Raw genomic sequence first — 22,230 nt, 5'->3', positions numbered from 1 at the left:
GGAGTGCATTCCTGGGGATAGGCTAGACGATTTCAAGGCCGGTTTGTCAGACGGCAGGATGTTGGCACAAGAGCTCCTGGAAGCCGCGGCACATCATGTGGATACCTCCGCTCAAGGTCTGATGGTGGGAATTGACACATCCCGCCAAGCATGGCTGCATGCGATGAAGTTTTCGAAGGATGTGCAAGAGAAAGTTCTGGACCTTCCCTTCGATGGCAAGGAATCGTTGCATTCATCTACATGACAAGCTTACAAAGACCAAGGCGAGCACCCAAACCGCCAAATCTTTGTCGTCCTGGCAAAGGTCCCAGCTAAGGCCCCTTATAAGCAGAGGTCAGGGTCTCTGTCTCGATCCTTCTCTGGCTTCAAGGGGTTCCAGGACCGCCGGGCGCGCATGACAGAACCCCCGGTTGGCGGCACCCATCGAAAACCGCAGTGTCGGTTTTTCTCTCAGCCATCAGCCTCTTCTCAAGGAACAGGTAGTCTCCCTGCTGACACGTCTGCAAAATTATATTTTTTGTCGGTCACACGAGACTCTGGTAGGAGGACGAATCTTGTCTCATCTGGAGGCATGGCAGACCATCACTGAAGATCGTGGGTTTGGTCCATCGCTCGGGCGGGCTTTCGCTTGTCCCTCCCTCCTACCCCATACTTCAATCCTCCCTTCCAACAGAATCTGCGGTTTTAACTGGGAGGGGAGCACTTCCAGATCTGTGTGCTCCCGTTTGGTCTCAGCTCGGCGCTGCTTGTCTTTACGAAGATGTCTGTCATCGCAGCTTTCCTTCGGCTACAGGGTGTTCATGTATATCCATACTCGGACGATTGGCTCCTACGCAGCCCTTGTCCTCTTGACGGCTTTGAGCAATCTCCAGTCTCTCATCCAGATCCTGTTCCATCTTGGGCAGCCTCCTTTCAGGAGCCCTGCCCACAAGTGACTATTACCACTGACTCCTCCCTTCTGGGGTGGGGCACGACGCTGGATCATCTCCAACTTTTAGATCTATGGACACTGCAGGACAAGCAGTTTCATATAAATTATTTGGAACTTCTGGCTGTTTTTCTGGCGCTGAAAGCCTTCCAACCTTCCATCATGAACCGGGTGGTCCGCGTCCGCACGGACAACTCATTGTCGATGTTTTATATCAACAAGCAGGGTGGTACCAAGACACCACCTCTTGTGGACCTTTCCTTTCAGATTTGGGAAGGTGCCATCCAGCACAGCATTTGGCTGCTGGTGGTACACCTCCCAGGGGAAATGAAATATGACTGCAGACGCACTAAGCCGACAGACAGTGGCCAGCTACGAGTGGGAACTGAACATGGAGGTTCTCGCCAACATCTTTCGCCAATGGGGCACTCCAGAAGTGGACCTTTTTGCGACTGCCACAAACGGGAAACTTCCTCTTTATGCACCCAGGAATGGTCTCAGGCCTCCTCTCTAGCGGATGCTCTCGAGATTCTGTGGCACAACATGAGGGAATATGCCTTCCCGCCTCTTCCTCTGATTCATCGGTCACTCTGCAAGCTCAGGAATGCATCAAATTGCACTCTCCTGTTCATAGCTCCTTGGTGGCAAGCCAGATTCTGGTTTTCGGAACTTCAGCCTCCGTTGACTTGTCCTCTGATCAGACTGCTGTTGGTTCCCAACCTGCTTCACCAGTGCGATCAGCAGCTGTGGCACCCCTTCCCACAATCATTCAGATGGGCGGCCTGGTGCCTGAATTCAAGTCCCTAGCGCAGTTTAACCTGTCCGAGGACACTATGCGCATTATCCAAGTGGCCAGGAAGCCTCTACGAGGTCTCATTATAGGAGCAAGTGGCTCCGGTTTTGTCACTGGTGTTTGGCTAAGCAGCTAGACGCCAGACATGCTACGATTGACACTGTCCTTTCGTTCATTTCTGGCCACTTTGGGCATTCATGCTCTGTCTTGTAGGACTTACTTGTCGACTATTGCCGCCTACCTGTCAATTGACACCTGTTCATTTTCTTTGCCGAATCCAGTCATCAAAAGGCACTTTGCAGGTTTATTACATCTTTTTCCACCTGTACGCAATCCTCATCCAAAGTGGGATTTAACTGTGGTCCTGACCGCCTTATGCCATAAACCATTTGAACCCATGGCTACGACGGATCTGAAGTACTTTTCTTGGAAGGTTGCCTTTTTGATCGCAGTGACTTCGGCAAGGAGTGTGAATGAGCTTCAAGCTCTGTCCGTGGAACATCCGTTCCTTACCTTCCATAAGGATAAGGTTGTGTTCCGCACTTAAGCTTCTTTTCTTCCTGAAGTAGTGACTGATTTTCATTTGAATCAATCTATATCATTACCAGTCTTTTTTCCGAATCCGGCCTCCGATGTCGAGAGAGTGTTACACAATTTAGATGTCAGACGAGCTCTGAAGTTCTAGCGGGACAGAACATCTGAACTCAGGGGCTCCTCTCAACTCTTTGTTACGTTTGGATACCCAAAAGGGAAGCCTGCTTCAAAGGCTACTATCTCCCGATGGATTGCCTTCTGTATTTCAGAAGCGTATACCATTCAGTGCATTCAACCTCCAAAGGGCATTCATGCCCATCTTGTACATGGCAAAGCGGCTGCTGTTACCTTCCAAAACTATGTTCTATGGGAAACAATTGCTAAGGCTACGTGTGCTTCCACATCAGCTTTCTGTAAGCATTACTGCTTGGACATTGTCTTCCAGGGCCGATGCTCAATTTGGCCAGGCGGTCCTTAAAAAAAAACTTTTTCATTCGGGAAGTTCCATCCACCCGTATTACCTGTGAGGAGTGCTTTGGAATCTCCCACAAGTATGGAAGAAAGGGGACAGGACGTAGGAGTATAACAAAGTTACTCACCGTAGTGAGTACTCTACTCCTAGTCCATAGTCCCCTTTCCTCCATACGCCTGCTTGCCGTCCCGTCTAATAGGTGTCCTCTATTATTGCTTAAATGGTCGCAAACCTGGTGATAGAAAAGGACTGAAGAGCGGCAGGGCGCAGCTCAGGAGGGCGGGGTTACGCCCACATGCGGTACCCCACGTAAAAAGAGAAGAAGGAACAAAAAATTAAAATTCTTGATGCTTTTTAACAAAAGTGCTCTGGTCCCGTCCCGAAGGACGGAATGTCCCTAGAAGTATGGAGGAAAGGGGACTATGGACTAGGAGTAAGGTAGTCAGTACGGTGAGTAACTTTGTTATAATGGAGAAGGCAAAAGTCAGAATGCAAGCTCTATGCTTGTATCGAGATAAGAAAGTAACCATAGAAACCGACCGACGCTGGTAGCTACTCATGGCTCAGCTTGGCGGGTGCCCGTCGGAAGACTTCAGGCCGGTGTATACTTGCACTGACCAGAAGCAACAAACACCTTCTTCCCCCCGCTCGGAGGGCCATGGAAAGGTCCTGGGGGGTGGGGGGGGCTATTGGGTGGAGTATGAGAAGGAGGGAAAATCCGGCAGTACGTGCTCAGTGCTTCCGTGCTTCGAGGACTCAGAGAACTCTAGAGGGTAGCACCCAACATTTTGTGTTCACGTAGCACAGAGACGTCAAGGGTTGTCAAGCCGCACAAGCGTTGCTGAGAGTCTCGCAATCTGGCTGCTTCTGACAACGATCTCCAGACCGTCTTCTTCGACTGTTAGTGATGCATTCACGTTTCATCAATTGTTGAAAATCGATGATCCTTTAGGCCGCTGTACTGATTCGCTTATCGCTTGCTTTGCTTTGTACTCTGAAGTAAACTGCACTGAGAATGGGCTTGTGGGGCTGGCTAGCATACACCGGAGCAGACGTTGGGGGGGGGGGGGGGGGGGAATGGGGGGGATGAGAGTAGGTGTGTTGCTGCATACTGGGACCTACTGTGCTCTCTCCCCACTGGCTGCCTCACCCTGGCGTGGTGCAGTTTGTTGCAGTGCATCGCGGTGCAAATGTCTCAGAAACCGTGCATTCTAGGATTGAGGACCGGTCCTTCTACGAACACATTGATGTTTCGCCGATTTCAGGCATCTATTTCATGTGTGATGGTGCTGAAATCCAGAGAAAGGGGTGGGGTATCCAAATGCCATGTAGCCAGTAATGTCCGGAGTGTCCTAACGGGTAACTATGCAAAATGTGGTGCAGATTGGTGAAACGGTGTGGAATTGTGTAAGGAACAACACTTCGCCAAACACCAGACCCACACATTTTCACTTTTATAAATGTAGATTTGAGCAAATTGTCCCCAAAAGCTAGTGGTCTATTACTATCCTGCAACTGGTTGGTGAATGTTTACAGACTGTGGAACACATACTGGCTTATTGCATTCTTGTATTTACCTTTTGCTATCCTTGTCAGTAAGATTTCAAGATTATTGTACTAAGCCCTTTTCAATGTGGTAATTGTGCCGCGTATCCCTTTTGTTAATCTGTCAACCGTACAACATTTATGTCAGAGTCTTGCTTGTGTTGCGTTTGTGCCTTACCTCTATGACTTGTGGGAAGGGAACACAGCCTTTTTAAACTTGGGTTGCTTGATACTATTCTGCAAAATGCAATTGTAATCCCTTTCATGTACTGTTAGGCAGAAACCTGTGCAGTTCCCTTAGGGACCACTGCAAATGATTTAAGACTACAGGTGTTTGGCAGTAAACCCACTTAGTAGCAGTCTGTACCACACAGATTCACTTGGTAGCTATGGCTGAGCAGTCAGACGTCCCTCAGGAAGAGTTAGGCAGTATATAGAGTATACACAATAGGTACAGAGATACAGTAGCACAAGCAAACACTGACCAGAGCTTTGGTGTAAAAGTATATAGTTATTTATTTAAATACACACTTGCAGATTACACTAGCACAAAGTGGTAAGTAAATTCAGCACACAGTCACTATTATATATATACAACCCTAATTAATTATTAGACCAGTCTTAATGAGAAACACCACTTATCTTCAGACAGAGGTGAGCGCTTAACGTAAAATGGCACTCTAATAAGTTATTAAAAAGGGAGGGAAAAAGGCAGAGTTATGGAAGCACACAAATTTCAATACTTTTAAAAGAACCACGGGAAGGCAGGATAGGCAGAGTTCTACTGGAGAGCAAGGAAGTCAATTGCAAGGCCCACTCTTGGAGAGAGCAAGCAGAAGAGGTCCAGGTTCACCCAGTGGGGTTATGCCCAAAGAGGCTTGTAGATAGTTTGCACACAAAGAATGAAATTAAAGTCAGGAAAAGTTAGCTAGGTTGTCCCAGGCCAGCCCAGGTTAGAAAGTCAAGGCTTTACTGTCACCCCAAACGATCTATCGCAAGGGAAGCCAGACGGGACACAGTACCTTAAGTGGGAAGGAAGCTCCAGCGGGGGCAGTTGTTCCTGGCAGCGGGTGCAAGTCGGTGTTTCGTCCAGAGGAAGAGGAGGTCTTGCTGTGGAGGAAAGATGAAGGTCGTTGCACTGCCAGGGAAGAAACCAGCCGCAGAGTTCTTCGGTTGAAAGGTACTACCTCTCTATTCGGGGTAGTGGTAAACCGTGGTATTCCGGTTGCCAGGGTGCTTGGCACGGGCAAGGTGGCCACGAGATGCTCCAGGAAGGTGAAAAGAAGGCAAAACTGGTTATCCCCACCAGTCAAAGGAAGAAGACTCTCCGGACTGGAGATCTCCTCTGTCGTCGGGAAAAGTGGTGAGACGGTTCAGCAGGGCTCCACCGGTGGTGTCGTCGTTGCAGGTCGGGTCAGCTTCTCCCTCCTCGGATTCTTAAGTCCTGTGGCGACTTCTGAAGTTCCAGTCCCCAAAGCCCTGCTTTTATGCAGAAAACCCCCATTCATTCAGCCTAGCTGTCAATCAAGCATGCTAAGTGGTGAGCCGGCCGGCTCACCACTTGGGCCAATCACACAAGAGTGCGACTTGAGTTGCCAAGGCAACTCAGTCCAGGGTGCCTAAACCCCCTCCCACACCCACTGTGGTACCCAGACAGAGTGGCACCACTTTTGGAGGCTTCTGTGGAGAAGCCCACCAAAAAGTGGAACAAAGGGCTCGACTTGGGTTGGAGTCACAGAAGAGAACACAAACACCATTTTAGAATCGAGTTCTGGCAAAAAATACCAACCGGCGAATTAATATTAAATAAATAAACCGGCGGTATGTTCGAGGCTATAGGAATTAAATAATTAAAGTTGGTAGCCTCGAACAATGGGAAAATCACATAGAGATATATTCGCGGTCGAATATAAAAAGTAGTATCCACTGCCACCAGCCAAAACTCGATCAGGGGGGACGGAGACGTGCCCCCTCGAACAACAGTCCCCAGGGCAATCGAATTGCCCCGACCAGTACGTCCACAATATGATGGTTTGTACTGGTTTCTGTTCATAATTTGGGACTAGTAAAGCCAATGGTGATTTTACATGCCCTAGGAGACAGTAGTCAGTCCCAGGGTATGGAGTCTGTTTGGGGGTAGCTACGACACCCCTGGGTTACAGCACGGAGGGTGCTGTGTAACCCACATCAAAAACCCATGAGACCCTATGGAGTAAAAGACCCCATAGCCCATAAAACACATGGAAAGACAAAGGAAAACCTCAAATCATGTCTAAGAGTGGGAGTAAAAGAGTCTCACTCTTAGCAGGGGAAAAAAATAAACCCCAAAAATCCAACAAAGCTGCTGGGGGACTCACTAGGTTTGGGAAATTAGCCTTTACAGAGAATTCTCCCTAACATGTACAAATGAGTATACAGTTTGCTGTCACTGTGGCTAATTTTAACTCCAAAAATGGAAGATTGTATTTCTTTGAGGTCAAGCTAAATTTCAACTTGTTGGTGTGGTTATTAAAATGGACATATCTAGCAGTACTATTGTTTTGACTCTCCACATCATTATAATATCAATGTATTGTCTTCAAACAAATATGTGCATGGAAATTTGCTGCAGGATGAAGATATGTCTACTCTTATGGTGGGCCATGTTGATGTTTGCCAGCCTGGGCACCAATGGCTGGACCTTTGATTTGTAATAGTTTTAATTCAATCTTCCTAAGTAATACTGCTCCATATCTCCTTCATTTGAAGGAGAATGAGCTGTAATCCTGTTGTTAGGATTTCAGTTCACAGATGTTTCCAGGTGAAAGTAAAGGGATGAACAGGTGCCCTTGTTTTGAAACTTTCTTGTGAAGTGCTCTGTAAACTCCCTCCAATTCAGTTGCTACCATGTGAGTTGAATGTTGTACTCGCCTGTTCACACCTTCTGAACCTATATCTACAGCAGATTATTAAAGCAAAGTCTCTGGAAAGACGGCTCGGGCTTGTAACTATCGGCCTGGGGGCATTACCCTACCTGTAATGTCCCTCCCACCCGCCTCGGATTCTATTGCGTAATTATTAACTCAAGAAGCTAAAGTGTTGTGTGCATGCACCTTGTAGGTGTTTTGTGTGAGTATAGCAGACTGAATAATAGAGATTCATCCTGGTTTGTTTTATTAGCCCCTTCGCCTCCCCCTAAGGGGTGACATGGATGTCTTTGTAGAGTAAAAGTATCAGGCAGGACACTCAATAGGGGGTTAGTGGGTTCAGCATCTCCTATGAGATTTGATACTGGGACCTGCCATGGACTCCCCACAGGTGGAGTGAGGTAATGCAATATGAGAGGAGGAAGAACTGTGGAGACCTGGAAGAAGCAACAAAGTGGCTTAAGCTACTGAAGCCTGGAGGAGAGGTGACCGAGTGCCGAGAGACACTGATTCGGCTGGACCCAGGGAAGACCACCATTCTGGAGAGACCTGGATGTAGGAAGAGTTCTGCGAGCTGGAGGCTTCAGCAGAAGATCGGCACAGCAACCAGGAAGCCATGTTGCAAACGTACAGGTGTTCGACTGTCGCTGCATTTAGCAAAATACAGCCCAGTGCCATTGTCCCATAAAGATTCAGAGAAGGAAAGCTTGGACTGTGAATCCTGTGAATGTTAGTTCAAGTAACAAAGCTTTCAAAATACTTTGTCTTAGAGGCCTGACACTGTAGCCTGTGAAAAGTAGTGAAACTATCAAGGCAGCCAAAAGTCTGCCAGAAAAAGGCATGACATTGCATTCTGGGTAATGGAATGAATTTTCCACAGCATACTATTCTGTCAACTAAAAAAATTAAAATGATGCAAGATTGTATTCTCTGTTGGGCCAAGCGTTCTTGAACAATCTCTGTAAATAGGGCAAACCTCTGTTCACACTTCCCAGGTCCAATTTGCTTGCTAGTCTGTTTTCCGTTCATTAAACATGTGATATAAAAGAGCTACTGCTGGAGATAACAAGGTTACCTTGCTGTAATTGTAGTCATTCAGCATTGGCATCTGTCGGGACAGTTTTTCTGAAGTCCAACTAATGCTTAGCAAAACTATACAGCTGAGATAGTACAAAACACCACTCTTGGTATGAGGCTGTACCACCTGAGCATTTGGTAGCGTAAACTGAGCAGCCAGGCGTATCTTAGAAGGGAGAGAGGGCTGTAGGAAAGTACATAGAACCTGTTGTATACCAAGGATTCAATAGAAACACTTACAACCAGAAGTATTATAGAAAATAAAGGTTTATTATAGATACAAGTAGGCCAAGTTAAGTCTGAGGGTAAGTACTGGTCGTAGAGTCATAAACACATTATAAAAACACAACACAATGCTTGCAGGTACACATACCAATGCATAAAACGTTCTTCAGAATACTTAACAGTAATTCTAGGGAAGTCCAACCCTTTCATGTACATTTAATATATGCCACACCTATTCATGGGTAGTAAAAACCATAGGTTACTTTCTGATTACTTTCAGTAATACAAGGGTGGTAGACACTGTCGGTTATGCAGTGACACTAAGCAAAGACATCACATAACCCTGTTCCCAGGATGCTTTTCTGAATAGTGGAACACATATTCAAGGAACAGCATATACCTATAAGTATTTTGAGGATAACACACTTATATTAGGTGGGTAAGACCTTTTATGGTGTAATATACAATTGCAGTTGCGTTTGAGCTCAGTGGAACACAGACTAAGATAAGCAAGACCTCTTTACACTAATTTAGGATTGCACCAGGCAGACCAAGGTCAACTACACCTAAAGAACACTTTTTAAGAATGACAAACAGCTATTCTAGGCAGGTAAAACCTAATATTGTAATATACTATTACAGTTGCTTTTCAGGTCAGTGGAACACAGACTGAGGTAAGCAATAACTCTTATACTTAATTTAAGGTTGGCACACAGCTAACTCAAGGTAAGTAAAACCGATCTACTTTTTAAAGGAGCTAACAGCAACTTAAAGGTACATATAACCTATGGCAGACTTATTCTAGACAGGCTAACAGTAAGTCGGGGGGGGGGGGCAGTAGGGGGAGTACAACCCAATTGGGGCACTCATACATTTATATCCTAACAGGAATAGTAAAGTGAAGCCAACAGCATTACTTTTGGAAAGAGGCGCAACCAATTCACAGGTGAGTAAATTAACCTTGTATATACTTTTCAGAATAGCACAACACGCATTTAAGGCAAGTAAGACCTTTTGGAACTGTCCACTCTGAGTTAGTTACCAACCAACTCTTTCACAAGTAAGTACTTTTAAACACTTGGTATACTTTTCAAGACAGAATCCTTTACTTATCCAGTCCTTCCCTAGTCTATTTCATGTGACCCTAGTGGTCTAGGTGCCAGCTGAAGGCAGGGTGAGATAGTTATGTTGCAGTCAAAAGTCAAAGATTCATGTGGAAGACTGGACGAACAAGTAAGTAGTTCTCTTTAAACTTAGTTCTGGTCCAGGAACTTTTGAGAAGACACCCTGTGAGGATTCCAGCAGTGGGCCTGGGTTAACTGGATGAGAGTACTCCCAATCACAAAAAACACCCCAAAGCTTTACAGAAATCACAAAGGCTTAAGGTAAGTAACTACCCTAGCCAACACATTACCTTAGCACGGAAGAAGAGTTGCAGCAAGAAGACTTCAGGATCTGCAGCCAAAACCCCAGTTGCTGAAGTCCTTGTCATGAAGACAGGAAACTTAAAGGGCTTCTGCAGCAGGGATCAACGCAGAAGGCTCGTGGCTGGGTGCGGCTCTGTGGTTTCGGCGCCTTTTTTCAGAGCCAGAAGAAGACGGAATATCGCAGTTAGGATTCTCATCACTTGCAAGGTCCTGCACTCTGCTGCATGTCTTTTTGGACTAGATTCACGTCTCTGGAGGTCCAGCAGGATGCCACCAAACTTTAAGCTCTATTCGGTAGAACATGCACTGTACGATGACTCGAGATCCCAGTGTATTGGGTATTGCAGCAGGACGTAGGATTCTCAAAATGCATGTCTTCTTGGGTCCAGTGGATCTCACCAGGCACTTGGTCGGGGTAATGCTTTCTGGGATCCCCAGGTCAATTGGAAGGAAGGGTAATAGTAGGCTCGGGTTACACAACAGGCTCTCTGGTCACACAGCAGGCTCTCTGGTTGCTGGGAATCGCCACCGCCGTCATTTCTTCATCTTGCTCTTTGGTTTCAGATCCAGTGATCGACTACTTCTTTAGCTTCCAGGATCAGACACCCAGCCAATCATTCAGACTTGCAACATTCAAAGTAGAGTCTTACAAATGACACCCATAAAAAGAGTAACAGATTCTGTGAGTGTGGGGAAAGTTTCCCACTCACTGATGTATAGGGAAAAATAATCCACCAGTAAAGCAAAATGTTCTGGGTTTGACACAGGTCGGGAAGATTTATCATTGCTATGAAAATCTTACCTAACAGCATCTGTTATAGATTCACAGGCAAACCACCCAACCTCTCCTCTGGTTGTATATCTCCAACCTCTTCAAGAAATGCACCCATCTAGAGCTCTGTGTTGGAGTCCAGCTAATGGACTCAATGAAACCAACCTAGTAGCTGAAAAAGCTATGAAGCAACCAAGTGTCTGGAACTATGGAACACACTTTCTTCTAAACCAGTGGTCTTCAAACCGTAGAGCCCTAGGTGGCCCGGAAGGATGTTCAGGGGGTGCAAGGCTCTATAAAAAGAATAGGAGTACAGGGGCTGATTTTAATAGGAAGCATAAGCAGTACTGGCATTTAGGGGCAGCGACAATTGTACTCAAGGGGGGGGTTCCGCATAAACATTTTTTAATACCACTGCTCTAAACTAAGACTGTAACCCAACCTCCTCAAGCTCAGGAAAGCCACAAAAAGCCTTTCAGGAGGATATTCCCCCTCAGGTTCAAAATGCATTAAAGGGGTCCAACCATTAGATTCTACACGCTGGCTTTCCTTTAACCATACTTCCCTCAATGATGAAAATGATTAATTCTTGCATGCCTTCATAAGCAGGAACATGCCACCCATGACAGTTTTCAGTGTTTCTGATCACCTGCAAGTTTGGGCTCCACTTTTCGTCCCTCGTCCCCAATGCTTCTACAGCAGAGCTCTGAAGTATCTTGTTTGTATGTGACACGATACAAAACACAAAATGGACTGACTTGCTTTTAGTATTAGGAATGCGGTTGTAAGGCCCAAAGTGTTGTGGCAGTTTGGAGGAAAAGCCTCAATTTACAATGTTTGGACATAGCAATTTTGTCTCTGTGGAAATAATTTATTGTCGAAAATGCAATTCCCAGGGCAATCCTACTTTAACGTCTACATATATTCAAATCTGCTTGCTAATCAGTACTAGATGCAATCGTAGAGAACTACATTTACAGGCGTTAAAAAGATTTTGGGAGGCCACCCTCTTATGATGAACGTGAAAGACACTGAGAGGTTAGTCAAAACGCAATGAAGGGAGGGTAGCAGAGCAGTTCAAGCTTAGTCTGAGGAAGGAAGTGAGCATGGTCTAGGGCTACAATGGGTCCACACAGAGCAATAGCAGTAATTCCAGTTAGACAGTAAGTATACAAATACAATTATTTATTGGGCCTTTTAGTTTACACACAAAGCATATAAAAACCACTGCTAAGTAGCAAGCCAGAAGGAGGATTCGGGCCAGAGAATATTGGAACATGTAGTTTTATTTGAATTAAAAGGAAAAATGCCTTACTATCCCTATCACTAACAGAGGTTTCCCTTTGTATCCAAACTAAACTAAGGTGCTAATCTGAGGTCCAAACCTAGCCACTAAAATGACCCTATAACTTATCAAAATATAACAGGAAGATGGAGAGTGTCTTGCACTCTGTTCTCCATAGAGGCGCCCCTGTCCTTCCAAGACTACCTACTGGATCTTGATCCGATAATATATTTAAACAAAAATTCTGTTCAAGGCAAAACAGTTCTAGTCAGTCTTATCACAAAGTTCCTTAAAGATTCCCAAATAATAAACTAATCAAGTTTCTGAAATTACAACATAACCAATCCTCTTTATGTGGTGGGATATTTCCCTGATCCCTCTTCCACCAATTTGTCAGTTCTTTCCACACTTTGACCAGTTTTCCGGGGTTTCTGGTGTCCCTGCGTTATTTCCTGCTCACTTGTTGGTACTTCCACTGTAATTCGATTGGGCTCTCCTCACCCACTACTGTATTGTGTTCAACAGTGTTCTTGTGACCTTTCTGGGTTTTTGACTCTGCTTCTCTCGGGTCCCTGTAACCCTTCTGGGTGGGAAGCCGTTCTGGCTTTATGCTCCCACCACTCCTCGTCTGCTTGGGCTCTCTCTCACTCTTTGGTTTTCTGTGACCCTCCGTGAGGTTAGGGTCTTGTTCTCTTCTTGCTCGCTACTTCTGTTCTCTTCTCCCGTTCATCTGGGCATCCCACGTACCTGTCGTGTGGCGCTCCACGGAGGCTTGGTCATGGAAGCGGTGATGGCATGCTACTTTGTTCGCTGCTCCTCGCTATTGGAACGGCCCCGACCAGAGCCCCCGACCCAGACATCACCTTGCTCTTGTTCCTCTCAGCTTGAGAGCAGGGGGGGGGGTCTCATGCTCTGCCCAACTCAAAGCTCTGCATGTCTTGAGGGGCTCCGGGCCCACCACATCCGATATGTGGTTGCACCTCCCAGTCTCTTCTGATCTGCCAGGCCTCACTTTCTCTGGCCGTGTGCGTCTCCTTCAGGGATGTATTGCTGCCCCTCTGTTGTTCTCCTACTGCCCCAGTGCCGCCAGCTAAGCAGCACTACACGGCTCCTCCCCTGGGGAGTCTTCTCGTATCTGGGATTCTCCTCCTCCTCCATTCCAGGGTCCTTGCCTCTTTTTTTTTTTCGTCCTCCACCCCTCAGAAGGGGCATGTTGTTCACGACATGTGATGCAACATATGGGGGATTCAGAATGAACTTGTGAAAAACACTGAAGTTTTGTCCTCTATTGGCTCCCATATAGGCGGAAAGTACATGGTGTATATGGAGTTCCATATGGGAATAATGGGAGTCCTTGTCCCCTATAGGGGAGTCACTCCCATTGAGGTCCGGCTTCCCAAACCCCTAGGGAGGGTCATGTTGAGCAGGCTCGCGCCTCTAGTTTCAAATGGGAAGGCTCCCCCTAGGGAAGAAGGGATTTATTCCCTGAATTTGTCACATTATTGTCACACAAAGTCCTTAGTAAAGTTGAGCTGAGTACTCCACTCAAGCAGACTAGGATAGGCCTACGGAAGGATCCTTAACCCAGGTTCCACCACCAAAGGTCAGGTCAGAGTGAGTTTGGATAAGGAATTTATGCCTAAGTTACCGTGTTGGGAGACGAGGGGAGAAAGGAACAGCAAAGTAGACATACCCCCTGGCTCAGAGTTCTTCCGATACCACGGTTGGAAGTTCCAGGCTTATTCTTCTGCTCTTGGGTCTAGACAGAAGAAATCCTTTTCATTTTGGTCGGGCGCGGTGCCCAAAATCTGTTCTGTAGAGCTTCCAGTTGAAGCCCCAAATGAAAACAAGTTAAGACTTCTGTGGTGGAGATGGTCATAGGACACTTCAGGGACAGGAAGAACACAAGATCCTGTGGCAGTCACCACGGTTAATCAGTGACAGGTAGTTGTACAACGGCGAACACAGGAACAGCCCCAGCACAGCTTCCCTTGTAGTGAGACGCCTGAACATGTATGATCAGGCAACTTGTGACACAAGCGGAAGCTTTGCCAAGTTCCAAGGCTCTACTCGGAATGACAACTGCTATAGCAAGGTAGCCCATGAGAGAGCTACCTTTAGTGGCCATCTTCAGATTTATACCACACGTTATCGCTTTTCAAGATCTTGACTCTATTTTGCTTATTTTTGTATAATCGTTTTCGTAATGTTTCCATCAGTCACGTGACTTATGGCAATGGGGATCCGTTAATAGTAGTGGTTCTGGGTTTCGTCCGAGTTGTGTGGAGCCGTTGCCCCAGATGATCCTCATTGCACCAGCCTTTTAGAAATGCAGACTAAAATCCATCTTTGTGGAAGATGGCCATCAGAAGTGTATCTACTGCCTTCATCCAGACTGCGATATCTGATCTGCCAGTCCTTCTCCTCCAAGATGTGGAGAGACTGTCATAGGCGATTGGTGGCATGGATCGACAAAAGTAGGACCTCTGACTTTGGCGTCTGTGCACAGTCATGCCTCTACCAGAACAAGCCGACCCAAAGAGCATACTCCCTCTGGCAAGAGGTCGAGATCCTTTGAGGAAACTTCCAAGAGGAAGATACCGAAAAAGACAGTCGTACCATGCTCCGACAGCTCAATCAACAATCGCCGTCACTGCGGCGTCTCCATTAACAGGGTCTACTATGACAACGAAGACAATTCCTTCAATAAAAGGCTTGCCATCGCCTGCATCGTCGCCATTGTCAGGCCTGTCGACGAAACATAAGCCTTCACCCAAATCATCATCGACTTAGTCAACGGACAAACTGTTGTCTACTTCAGCTACAAAGACCCAGTCGACATCATCCACCAGGCAGGCAGTGCCAACTTCCATCCCATCAGCTGCCTCATCTATGACGACTGTTAGTTTCATGGTGATTACAGCCTCCAATGTTTCATGTCTACTGCAGCTGGGGCTTCGCCGCACCCGCTGGCATCACCTGAAGTGCTGGTGATTGACCCCACCTCTAGGGGCTCCAGTATAGGGAAAGAGTTGCCTACAGCACTCTTTTCTCCCTAGGCACACTAGGCCTGTGCCACCCCACACCTTGTATTTGGGGCAGCTCCCAGGGTGTCACCCCCTGCTCTCACTTCACAGATCCACTCTGTCAGATGACTTCTCGATGGGTGTTTTTTCAGAGGAAGGTGGTCAAGGTGGCTCTGAGCCACAGCCAGCTCTCCAGGATACATGTCCCATTACTGGCACCTACTCCTCCCAGGGATGTATCCATGGACAATTTGACCACTCTCCATACTTTGGTCTCCGAGATTCAGCAGTGTCTTCTACCCCTGTCTCCCAGCTCTCCTGTGGGTCCCAACCCAGCTCCGACAGGAAGCCTGCCTAGACCTCCAAGGCCTCACCAGATGCGACCACGTCCAGCTCCTGCTGTTCCTCAGCAGCCATCTGTCCCACGCCCCCATGTTCTTGGGGAGCTTGATCTTACAAGCACGGATACCAACGCTGACACATACCCGGATTCTGATGGTAGGAGGGGAGGGGTATGGGTGGTGTGGTGGTTTGGGAGGTGGGGGGGTGGCTGGGTACGAGGCGTATTCAGGGGGCGGAAGAATATGATGACTATGTCCCTGCAGAGGCTGGGCTTCCTGATGCAGACTTGCCGACCAGAGACTCTCCTCTGGATGAGATTGGATCCTTTTCATCCATGTCGTCTCGGGCTGCGTAGCTGTTTAACATCGTGCCCGAGGAGAAAAAAAAGCAAGGTTTTCTTTTTCAATGTCATGAGTCATCCAGAAAGACTCTGTTGCCCTGCTGGACGACATTTGGAAGGACGGTTTAGTGGTGATGAGAAACACCTACTCTGCTCCTCCCAAGAAAGAGCATTTGCAGAAAAAATAGTGTCCCTGATACTGCACCCAAGGGCCTCGGGTCCCGTCCCACACCAGATTCTGTGGTCCTGCTGCAGGAAGGAAAGGGTAAGAGAACCCGTCTTTTTCTAGTACTGTCCCACCACATCAAGAGGGGAAGAAATTAGATGCTGCAGGAAAACTCATTACTACCACTGCAGTGTCCACTATCAAAGCCTCCAACACCTTAGCCATTCCTTTGCGTAGCGACGGAGAGCTTTGGTACAAGCTGGGCCCCATACTTTAATTCCTCCCAGATGACAAGAAGGCAGAGGCTCTAGCCGTCTTTCGCAAAGACAAAGGTGGCCTCCGACCATGCTATCATTCACCCTGGGCATTGCAGCCTCTGCGTTTAGGCAAATGGAGAATTGAGTGGCTTTACATCGACAAGACTGGCTCAAAGCAACTAGCTTTCACCCAGCGGTAGAAGCTAAGGTTGTGGACATGTCATTTGACAAGGACAATCACTTTGGCAAGGCGGCGGACGAGAGTCTCCTAGCGATCAAAACGGACAGGGACAGTCTGTTCTTTGGGCACCCTTCTGATGAGTAAGCATTCATTTTACTAGTCTAAAGGAAGGATCTCCCGAACCTCTAAAGTTCCCACTTCATCCTACCATCAACCCTCTCGATCCTCCACAGAGTAAGCGTATAGAGGACGCCCGAAAGCATACAGGGGAGGGGCCTAATCTCATCACACCTCATCGGCCAGGACGTCAATGAAGCTTGAACCGAGCCTGTGCCCCCACTTTTGCACTCCGGTAGGAGGCCGACTGTCTCAATTTGTCCGTCAGTGGCGCAACATGGTCACAGACAAATGGGTGGTCAACATCATTCAACATGGTCACACCGAGTTACAAAGCAAATATCATTGCATCCCTCCCATCTCAAGTCAGGAGCAGCATGGGGCCTAACTCCTCAAGGAAGTGTTGCGAAAACATGACTCCGGGGCGCCAGAGTATACTCCAGATACTGTTTGGAGTTAAGAAGACCACCGCACGGTGGAGACCATCCTAAAGTTTCAGAAGTTCAGGATGATCACTTTGCAGTATTTACTCAAGTTGCTGGAAGGAGATTTCCTCGCATCCCTGGATTTGGAGGATGCGTATTTTCACATCCCCATCCATCCAAAGCATTGAAAGTTCCTCCGATTCGTGTCCAAGGAAGGCATTACCCTACCAAGGCACTTCCCTTCAGCCTGAAATCAGCCCCAAGGTTCTTCAGCATGTGCTTGGCTCCGGTGGCAGCTTTTTTTCACCGCAAGTTGGGTCTACTTCTATTCATATCTAGACAGACCAGCTCATCTGGTTCCGCTCTCATAACCTGGTAGTACGGCATCCAGCAGAAACTATCCAGACCCTAACTTGTCTGGGATTCTCAATATATTATCCCAAATCCTACATAATGCCGTTCCAGAATGCACTTTTTCTGGGTTTGTCAGTAGGTACCCTCAGGCCAGGAGTCTGGGAGCCGCCTTCTAATTCCCTTGGGAGGGCATCTTCCTATATGCTTTCCCCCCCGATTGCTCTGTTGCTTCAAGTGATAAACGCACTCAAACCATGTCATTGCAGGATGATCCTCATTGTGCCAGTGTGGCTCATGCCGATCTGATACTCGGACCTTTGCCATCTGTCTGTGGTTCCAGCCATCAAACTGCCTCCTCTGGCAGACCTGGAATTTAGACACTACTCTATGCATTCAGGATGCAAGGACATTCTAGCCAAGGCCAGGACTCCAGCTACACTTACCTGCTACAAACACAAGTGGAAGCGCTTTACAGTGTGGTGCCAGTCGCAGAAGATTTCTCAGATCTGCATAACGGCGCTGCAGGTACTTCCTCTCGCTAGCCTTGCCCATGCATCTATCAAGGTGCAGCTGGCTGCCATCTCCTGGTACACTCGTGCTCCGGACAGGTATTCCCTGTGGTCCACAGACTCGTTAAGGTGTTCTGAAGGGCCTGCTCAGAAAATGTCCTCTAGTGAAGGCTCCTGCCCCTGCATGGGAGTTGAATGTCGTTCTGTCAAAACTGATGAGGGGCTCTGTTTGAACCTATGCATAGGGCCTCTTTGATGATCCTGTCTTGGAAGACCACCTTCCTGGTGGCTATCACCTCTGCCAGGCTGATAGGGGGAAATAAGAGGCTATCTCATGTAAGGCTCCATATTTGTTGTTCCACTCAGCTAAGGTGCGTCTAGGAACTCATTCTTCCTATATGCTGAAGGTCCTGTCAAACTTTCACTTAAATTAACCTTTGGTTATTAGTTTTCTTTGCAAACCCGTCTTCACCTGATGAAAGATCCTTGCATACACTGGAGGATCTATATTGCTAGCACAAAGGACTTTTGAAAGACTTCTTAACTTTGTTAATTTTGGGCCTTTGAGGCGGGGCAAGGACCTGTCCAAGGCTTCCATCTCAGATGGCTCTCCGGCTGCATCATGCATTGTCATCAGCTGGCCAATAGACCACTGCCAGGCTGACCGTGTGCCCACTACTCTAGAGCCATTGCGGCCACAATGGCGTTCCACTCTGGTATTCCCCTGCTGGATATCTGCAGCATCTTTTATAAATGCCCAATAAATAAATAAAATGGGCATGTGAATCCATGTAAGACCCCATGCTGGAGAAGGAACACGTTACTTACTCGTAACTCCTGTTCTCCATTACATGGATTCACATGCAGACCATCACTCCTTCCCCTCTTGACTCTTCTTGGTTCCTGCTGCCACTTTACGTGTGTGACCAAATCTGAAGATGGCCACCAGGGGTGGAGTTAAGGAGGATGGATGACATTGGCTGGGGCAGTCTGACCCAAAGTGACAGCATTAGTCTATATAAGCGACATGCAGCTTTTTGTTTAAAGCTAAACAACTGTTTATGTTACTGAGGATTCCCATCCTGACGATTTGGAATATTCATGAACCTGTGAATCCATGTAAGACCCATGCGGGCGAACAAGAGTTACAGGTAATTAACTTGTTCCTTCACCGGGGAAAAGGGTTTCCCTATAAGGCGTTTCTTGGCATGAGAAGTCAGGAAGAAGTACAAAGAACAATATAGAAAAAGAAGTGAAAAGCCTTGTGGCATGGCCATCTTATGCTGATAGCCACCTTTGGGAGGCAACAGTAAATGCAAAAGTGCACAAATAAAATAACAAAAATGGTAAAAATATCACAGCTGCCACCAACCTGTCTTGGGCGCATATGAAAAGTAACCAAAAAGCCATCATATTAAGACATTTACAGATGCAAAGTATCCTAACTTCACTTCACTGTAAGGTGATGTATGCAATTGTAACAATACAAAAATTCATAAAGAGAGACACGGAGGGTCATTACAAATTCCCCAGTCAGGAACAAATGCTGGTAAAATTGCCGGTAATAACAGCACCAGCATTTTTACCGGACCGGGGAAACAAGGTTGTCGGTGGGGGCCACATATCTACCTGCAGGCCTAACCTGCTGGTAGATCAGGCCCCCCACGGCAAGAAAATGCAGCAATTACCTCCATAGAGTCCTATGGGACTCGCCTATAGCCCCTCACCATCGATGCATTAGACGTCTGCAGTGTGCTTCTTTTTCAGACACTACAAAAATTGAGTAAGCATGTTTGTGTATGTTCCTCAGCCCATAGTGGAAGAGTGCATGTGACTAAACGGATATAAGGCACACAAAGTATATCACTGGGTAAATAATGTTCATGTAGGGTAGGGGGAGTTACAGGAACACCTCTGTCAACGTCCCCTTTTACTTTGGCAGCAATCAATTTGTACTATTATGGACCAACCACTAGATCGGGACCTATGCAGAGCATGTGATTTAGCAGATGCAAGCCACACAAAGACAATTACCGGATCAGTAATGTATGCTGTATATATATTATCCTCACAATCTATTATGTGTTCGGTCTTTCCGGCGATTGATTATCTCCTCGTTAGGGATGGAAGGGGAAGTTGCCAGGGTTAGCTGAAATACTGACTTTCCACAGACAATATCCGTATAGCTCACTTGTTCACACGCACCTACTCTTTCCTGATTGTTGTCCAGCCCCTTAAGTTTTCTTTTGTTACTTTTGTACTCACAATAGTCAAATGTGTGGAGATGTCCTTTTCCGTCATGAGGGCTTGCTTGTTGGGTCCTGGAGTTTTAGGATTCACCCTTGATATGGAAGTTGAAAGGCTGCTTTCAAAGGTATATGTGCTGTTGTTCTTCTTTTGTGGCACATAAGTGGTTTGATCAAACAAGTCTCCTTGCTATTGATTTGTTCAAACTACTGTATCCTCAAACCAGCTTCCAATCCTTGTTTTTGTTTCTGTTCATACTTTAACACTAGAAAATAGAAATCATCACATTCATTATATATGTGCTATAGAAGAGGAGTGAAGATTAACCTTGTTCCTGATGGGCAGCAACGAGTATGGTGAGCTAGGTGGATTTATGTATGCTGAGTGGGAAATTGAAGATGCAATGAAGTAGCAGAAAACTAACTAATGCCACACTTTGAGTAGGTCTAGTGATCAGTATCAATAGATTAGTTCACATATACTATTATTGATTTGTATTATGCCCTGAACAACACTAACAATTATTACTTTCTGTTTTTTTAAAACCATTTGCATGAAGTCAGTGACATTATTTTCATTTTTCTACAGGTTAAGGAATATACGCTACGGCTTCAACACAGTCCTCGTTATTATGATTTGGCGTGTTTTTATTGCACGGTCACAAATGGCAAGAAACATCTGGTACTTTGTGGTCAGTCTGTGTTTCAAGTTCCTCTCTTACTTTAGAGCTTCCAGCACTATGAGATACTGAAGAAAAGAAATACAGCGTTCGACATCTATGCATACGGTGGCCTACCTGCACAAATTCTGTTTAATGTACTCTACCATTTCACGTTTTGTAAAAACATGAAACCATATCTGTTTAACAGTGTGGAAAACAGTTACAGGATGATATTTCAATTTGTGCGTTTCATATTTAACTGTTGTATGCCCAAGCAAACCAGCATTACATAAAATATCAAATGTAACTAATTTGACTGAGCATTTTGAGTTTTGGAGGACAGAAAAGAAAAGGCTAATTTAGATTGCAGACTGGTAAACATGCATGGTTCTGACCTTACTGCATATTGCCTTAATGTTGTGTATGTTCTGCTTCGGAACCAAAGTGCATTACTCTTTGAGAATTTGACCTGGCAAACACATATCATCCTCCAGTTTAAAAAGGATTTTGGTTTGTTGATACACTTTGAGGTAGTGAAATGAGGAACATTTGTCTGTCAAATTTAAATGTTAACCCTTTCTTCATCATACTTTTATGTGACCTATCAAATAACTCAAACCACACTAGAAAATGCCTCTTACAAATTAGTTTGATTTCTATTGTTAATGCTTCCAAAATATTTCAGATAAAAAGGAAAAATTGTGAAGTTGCTTGTACTTTTCTATTGGGATATTTGCTTTTAGTAATCTCCTACAATGTGGACACATTATGGCAAGAAAGAATCTCCTAAGGAAAACACATTACGCAGATCTGCTGATAATGGACGTTTTTTACACTAGTTTTTTTTACACTTTTGGAACTGTTCAGATTTTACATTCTTTTTTGTGAAAGAGCATTCATTTTCTGAAGGAATGGGCATGTTCAAAACAATGTGATACATTTGAATAAGGGATATGTATATCGAAGGAATTATTTCACAGCCGTTATCAGCTAACAGTTGACTACACTTCATGAATATTTCAGCATGTCAACTTTGCATTAGCTTAAGAAAATCAATTTATTAAAAAATATTTATTGCAAGGAAAAGTAGGAATTTTAGTGTCATGTTTGTGAATGACTTGCCCTTGAGAACCAATTTGCACAGAATGCATTACTGTAGTTCTATTTGATCATTTGAGAATCACTTTCCATACATAGCATGTGTATACATTAGAATGATGAAGTCCTAATGTACCCTTTTCGATCATTTACAGAGTTTATTACGTATGCCTGATGAGGTCAATGTTGAACTATCTGTACAGATGTTTAAATAAAACTTGCGACACTTGTTTCTTATCTACGTTTAATTCTGGTCGTACAGAGCTTGATTTTTTTATGTTGAAGGTAACTTGTCATCGAAACACCTGTCCTAATGCAGATGTTCATATAATGCTGACACTTTTTTAAAAGCTTACATTAGCTATCCTTTTGTGTATACTATGATTCTTTATTAAAATGTATACTCTGTAAAATTATACTAACAATTTTAGTTTTAGACTTCACAAGAGTGTGGGACTTTTAATATTTAGCTGATAAAAGTTGGATTTTTAATTTCTTTTTTTTTATTTAATAAATAAGCTCAATCGTATAACACCAAGACAG

The 22,230-nt window shown here is 45.6% G+C and overlaps 1 protein-coding gene across 7 annotated transcripts in view; it reads left to right on the top strand.

The window, feature by feature from the left end:
* Nucleotides 1–21,935, top strand: part of FAR1 (fatty acyl-CoA reductase 1) — a 1,197,112-nt gene extending 1,175,177 nt beyond the window's left edge. For all 7 annotated transcript variants that reach the window (XM_069623607.1, XM_069623603.1, XM_069623609.1 and 4 more), the window contains one exon: nucleotides 20,517–21,935. In XM_069623607.1, the coding sequence (XP_069479708.1) occupies nucleotides 20,517–20,679 (163 nt within the window). In that variant the 3' untranslated portion in view covers nucleotides 20,680–21,935. The remainder of the gene's footprint in view (nucleotides 1–20,516) is intronic.
* The last annotated feature ends 295 nt before the right edge of the window (nucleotides 21,936–22,230 follow it).

The sequence above is a fragment of the Ambystoma mexicanum genome, chromosome 11 (genome assembly GCF_040938575.1).
Source record: "Ambystoma mexicanum isolate Mex_15411 chromosome 11, UKY_AmexF1_1, whole genome shotgun sequence".
NCBI lineage: Eukaryota > Metazoa > Chordata > Amphibia > Caudata > Ambystomatidae > Ambystoma > Ambystoma mexicanum.
The sequence above is the reverse complement of the archived record's forward strand: the minus strand, read 5'-3'. Positions and strand labels throughout refer to the sequence as shown.